At 42.4% G+C, this 6,000-nt stretch overlaps 1 protein-coding gene across 1 annotated transcript in view; it reads left to right on the top strand.

Moving 5' to 3' along the window:
• The window catches only part of Acoxl (acyl-CoA oxidase like), a 279,060-nt gene that overhangs the window by 13,461 nt on the left and 259,599 nt on the right, over window positions 1–6,000 (top strand). The window contains 2 exon segments of the mRNA XM_028755859.1: window positions 2,948–3,034; window positions 3,823–3,921. Coding sequence (XP_028611692.1) covers window positions 2,948–3,034; window positions 3,823–3,921 — 186 coding nt within the window.

The following is a 6,000-nucleotide window of genomic DNA, read 5'->3' as shown; positions in this document are numbered from 1 at the left end:
AGAGAGAGAGAGAGAGAGAGAGAGAGAGAGAGAGAGAGAGAGAGAGAACGTACCATGGCATGCCTGTGGAAGTCAGAAGACAATTTGCTAGAATTAGTTCTCTCCTTCCTCCATGTAGGTTCTGGGGATTGAACTCCATCTGGGTCTTGGCAACAATACCCACTGAACCAACTTGTTTGCTCTTGTATACTCTTTTTTAAAAAATTGAGACAGAGTCTTTTACTGGGCTAAAACTCACTGATTAGACTAAGTTGGCTGGCCAGTGTGTCCCAGTCATCCTCCTGTCTGCATTCCCAGCACTGAGATTACAAATGCCATGGCACCTGGGTATTCTCATGTAGGTTCTGGGGATCAAACTTGGGTCCTTGTGGTTACAAGGTAAGCACTTTGCTGACTAAGTCCTCTTATCATCCCATCCAGGAGACCTTATTATTTATCTACCAAGTAGTAGCTTTGATGGTGGATTAAGGTGAGGTCAACCAGCACTCTGCTCTGATAACTAGATTCACCTTCTCATCCCCATGTGTAAGTTGAGACTCTGCCAAAGCTCATCTTTTGTCTCTTGATACTGTCAGATGCCAGCCTTTAGGCATTTCCAATGGTGGCTTGTGGAGGCTGCTGTCAGCCCTTTCTGGGAACAATGTGGTTATTGCTCCATTCTCCTGATGTTGCAACCATCCTTTTTCTTATCTAGCCAGTACACATAGAGTACCTGTTTGCAGTTAGTGTTTTCATAAGGTGCCTCAACATCAAAATTCTTGCTACTGCTTTTCTCAGTTTGTCTCAAAGTGAATGGGTTTACTAGGAATAGGATAATGGATGGTTTTGACAGTGGTGGACATAGTATATTCTGGAAGGACAGTTTGGATAGATGTCCATCTCTTGCCAGTTGCTGCATCTCAGTCTCAGCGCTATCATTTAAGCATCTCCTCTCTGGTTCATACCAACTCTTTCAAGCTCTTGCATTCCACAAGGAATGGGCTTTCATCCACATGGCAACTCAGCCAAAGGCCAGGTCTCTCCTGGAGTCCTCCCTTCTCCTCTCAAACTGTCAACTCATCAACTTACTTCCAGAATCTGTACTGAATCCTCCATCTCTTTTCTCACTCTCTACCATGTTTTGCCATCACCACTGCCTGCCTGCCTGACTCATTTCTCAGGCTAGACAAATGTTTATGTTCCTCTTAGGAAGCACTGCTATAAACATGTCCAGACAGAGGTCACCCACTCAGGACTTCTGGGTACTCTTCCTGCACTCAGTCTGGCTTGGCTGTGTTGTCTGCCATTTGGAGAATGTGATTTTGTGAGGGAAAGTCCCTACACTTTACTTGATTGTGTGAGTGGATGTGACATGAATTTTTTGTATAAGCTGGTTGACTTCCTTTGGTGGTGCAGGCTCACTCTGGCCCTAGCCAATTACTAATGGAAGCTTTTCAAAGGTGGATAAACATACACACACACACACACACACACACACACACATACACACAGACACACACACACACATACACACTCACCAAAACAAAACAACAACAAAAAACAACCATTTTTAGGGAAGAGGGAAAAGTTAAAAACATAGAAGGAAATATATCATAATGTATACATTTGCCATCAGTCAAAGAGGAAAATTCAACTTGTTTTAGTTTGAGTGTTATCTTTTAAACTAGTTTGAATATTGTCTTTTAAATTAGACACAGAGAAAAAAATATATCATTTTGGATTGGATCTATTATCCAAATGTGTGGGCACAGGGGGGCCATACACTTAACAGTGACCTCCTCCCCCAAAATAAAAAATAAAAACGATCCAGTTTAAACTTGATAGAGCAAAACAGACACAATTGTCACACCTAAGGAACTCCACAGGCCTGTGAGACATGACTTCTCGATTTTCTTAGCTGTCTTCTTTCTTCAGCCCCATCTTCTCTACCTTGACTTCATTCACCAGTTCATGGAAAGATGGCAATCAGCTGCCTCAGGGCTCCTTCGCTCTGGATTCCATTGTGTCTTGGTGGCCATTTGGGATGGTCCCATTGAGATCCTTGGTCTATTTATGAAGCCACATCCTCATGGATGATGTAGTTCAGCTATATGTGCGTCACAGACTCATCCTAAAGCCACCTGTAAGTCATTCAGACTCATTCTTGGGAAGGAGGGTCTTCAGGGTAAACTCAGAGTGTGGCTAGGAGAGGGAAGGAATGCTGAACTCAAGACCAACAAATCCTGACACGCTTCCATCCACACCTTTGTCTTTGCTGTCAGCTGTCTTGCACCTTTCAATGTGGCTTTGGTCTAGATGCCTCTTCTTCCTCTTTGTATTTGCCAGTTATTGTCAACTTGACATAAACTAGAGTCATTTGGGAAGAGGGAGCCTCAACTAAAGAACTGCCTTTCTATCCAACTAGTTTATGTGGCAGGCCTTGATCAATGTTTGACATGAGAAAGCCCAGCCCCATTGTGCCACCTTAGACAGGTGGTCCTGAGGTACATAAGAGCAAAAGGAACAAACCATGGAGATCAAGCCAGTTGGTGACATCTCTCAATGGTTTCTGCTTCAGTTCCTGTCTCCAGGGTCCTGCCTTAAGTTTCCTGCCTTGGCTTCCCTCCATGATGGCTGCAACCTGGAAGCTGAAAGAAACCCTTTACTCCCTCTAACTTGCTTTTGATCATTATGTCTCTCAGCAGCAGAGATCAAACTAGAGTGCTTCTCCTCTCCCTTCTTCTTAAGCCCCTGCTTTCTCCTCCCCCTCCTCACCTCCTCCTTCCCATACCTCCCTTTACCCCCCACCAGCAACATTTTAACATGGCTTGTCAAAGGGCATAAAAAGGCCTGCGTAGCATTGAAGGATTCTAAGAGATACTCCTTGAATGAAGTTTGACCAGTGGGTCTAGTTGTTGTTAAGCTGTTGATTATGGCTAGTCATTGTCTGTACTGTCCTTGTTTCTAGTGTGGAATCCTTTTACTGTTATTTGGCGGTGCAGTCAGCAATCTTGGAAGTCCTGAACATGTTACCAAGTGGTTTCAGCCACTCAAGGTATGATGCTTGCCTTAATAGATTACTTTTTTCCACAGAGATTTAAAAAAAATTCGTAGTACTTTTATGTGAGTGCGTATTTAAATAAAAGTAAATAAATAAAGCAGAATTAGAATCAGTAAAAATTTTGTCCCAAATGAGAATTTCAAGACTATCTTTTAAAATATGCTACATTCATCATATCCTTTTTTTAAAAAAAAGATTAAAAATGGATATGGGTCTGGAGAGATGGCTCAGCAGCTAAGAGCACTAGTTATTCTTTCAAAGGACCTGGGTTTCAATCCCCAGTACCCACATGGCAGCTTACAACTGTCTGTAACTCCAGCCCCAGGGGATCTGACACATGTGCAGGCAAAACACCAGTGCACATGAAATAAAAATAAATAAACCTTTAAAATTATGTTTAGGGATGTTTTGCTTGAATGTATGTCTGTACACCACATGAGTGCTTGGTGCCTTTAGAGACCAGAAGAAGGTGTTGGATCCTCTGGAACTAGAGTTATGGATGGTTGTGAGCCACTCTGTGGGTGCTGGGAACTGAACCTAGGTCCTCTGCAAAAGCAACAAGTACTCTAAACCACTGAGCCATCTTTCTAGCCTCATCTGTCATATTTATAAGCTCATAAAGCAACTAAATTTTATGATTTTTAAATTTTTCTATTGTCTACAATTTTATGGTTATCTCCAGCTTTCTTCCTCTTTTCTTGCTACTGTATAGTTAATGGCAAGGTCTTCAGTTAAAGATCATCTGAACAGCTAACGCTCTTTTAATATCTCATGAACTTCAGGAGCAGAAGTATACTGGCATGTTTGCAATGACCGAGAAGGGCCATGGGAGCAACGTGAGAGGGATCCAGACTGAGGCCACCTTTGACCGTGACAATCAGGTGAGGAACCTGTTTTCTGTTTCATGGTTCAGTGGGACAGGGGACCAGTACAGACCATAGGATCTTTGCTGAGCCTGGCTTCACATCCTTTGGGTGTGCTCTGGAGAGAAAAATAGGCTCAGAACAGCATCTGACTGTTTTAGAGGTGGGCATGAGATCAGAACTTGGACAGGAATAGCAACCAACACGTAAACACTTCCTGCCACCAACAGGACAATACCACCAACTCTGTACATGTGCGCTGTAGTTTCCCCTGTAATGTCTCCATGGAAACAGCACTAGCTATGCTGTTGTTCCTTCCAACAGTAGTATACGAAGACAAGAATAGAGATTTTTGCTTTTTTTCTGTCTGTTGCACATGACAGCAAACCCAGAGCTGAGGTTTCCTGATCAGGAGATAAGTCCTCTATGCTGACACAGTTGTCCCTCAATATTCATGGGATATTAAAGCTTCTAGGAACCTCTGAGAATTCTAAAATATATAGATGCTCAATTTCCTTATATAAGTAGCAGAGTGTTTGTGTAGGACCCACCACATCCTCCTGTATACTTTATATCATTTTCGATGACTTCTAACATCTAATATGGTACTGATGTTGTATACCTGTCATTTAGGGAATGATGATAAGAAAACAATCTTTGTAGATAGTCAGTATGGGTGTAATTACATGTATGCCAATACATAGTTGGTTGAGTTCAGTGATGTAGGATTCATGGAAATAGATGGCCGGTTAATTGTGTTGCACAATGTTCTGTTTGTGTGTGCTTGTGTGTGTGTGTGTGGTGTATGAGCACATGTCTGCATACGTGCCTATGCATATGGAGGCCAGAAGAAGATGTAGAGTACCCTGCTTGATCACTCTTCATTGTATTCCATCGAGACAGGGTCTGTCACTGAATCTGGAAGGAATTAGGCTAGCAGTCAGGTCCTCCTGTCTCTTCCCCCTCACAGTGTGGGGTTACAGGCATGCAGAGTTACACCTGGCTTTTTACATGGGTCTTAGGGACTTAAACTCAGGTTCTCACACCTGAGCAGCAGGCCTTCTTTCCCATTGAGCCATCTCCCAGTGTCCACATGGTGTTCTTAACCATAACTTGCATGGATTTTACATGACAGACTTAAGGCATCACAGTGTTCTTTTTTTCGTTTTACTTCATGTGATGAACTCTGACCTTTTTCTTTTCATTTAGGTTTTTTTGCTTCTATTTTTTTGCCATTATTCCTTTCTCTTTCCTTTAGAGTGTTTGCTTATTTATTTATTTACTTATTTATTGTGCATGTGTAGATGTGTCACAGCGTTTATGTGGAGGTCAGAGGACAACTTGTTGGAGTCAATTCTCTTCATGCACATGGGTCCTTGAACTCAGGTCATCAGGCTTGGTGGTAAGCGCTTCTATACACTGAGCCATCTTGCTGGCCCTCTTTTTCCTCCTTAATAATTAAATAAGCATGTTGGTCAAGACCTTCTAACCCCGTTGTCTTGCTTCATAATAGACCACAATCAAAGCATGTGGAAATTCTGTGTAGCTCTCTTCCACTGGACTCCTCCCCTGAATAAAGGAAGCCACTGTTGTTTGTCTTACCTGCCTTTGTGGTTTCTTACTTGGTACTGGGTATTCCTAAGGACTCTAAAGGCGTCAGTAAATTCTAATGTGTCTAGCCCTGTTTGTGAGCCAGATGGGCTGGGCACATTACACAGGTATCTGCCTAGTTCTAGACTTCTATTTCCTCTGAGTTTGCCTTTCAGAATCAGGACTTTTTTTTTAAAGCAAGTTTTCCTGACTGATGAATTCTCACTGGATGAGTGGCCAGTGTTTAGGATGGCATGTTCATTGGTTAAGCAGTTCCTGTTAGTTGAGAATTTGAGTGGTAGGTAGGCACTAAGCTTGTACTGAGATAAACAGCTAATGAACTACTGTTGTCTCTGTTTTACAGACAGGGAAACTGAGGCTCACAGAAGTTAGAAACCTGACTGTATTTATAGTTAATGAGGGATCTTAGGCTGAAATGGAACTGCCTTTAAGAGTGTGGTTTTCCCACCAAGTGATGGCTTATTGACCTGGTATCTTGTGAGTTTT

This window comes from Grammomys surdaster, unplaced genomic scaffold (assembly GCF_004785775.1).
Source record: "Grammomys surdaster isolate TR1022 unplaced genomic scaffold, NIH_TR_1.0 129, whole genome shotgun sequence".
Lineage (NCBI taxonomy): Eukaryota > Metazoa > Chordata > Mammalia > Rodentia > Muridae > Grammomys > Grammomys surdaster.
This window is presented reverse-complemented; position numbering and strand designations above follow the sequence as displayed.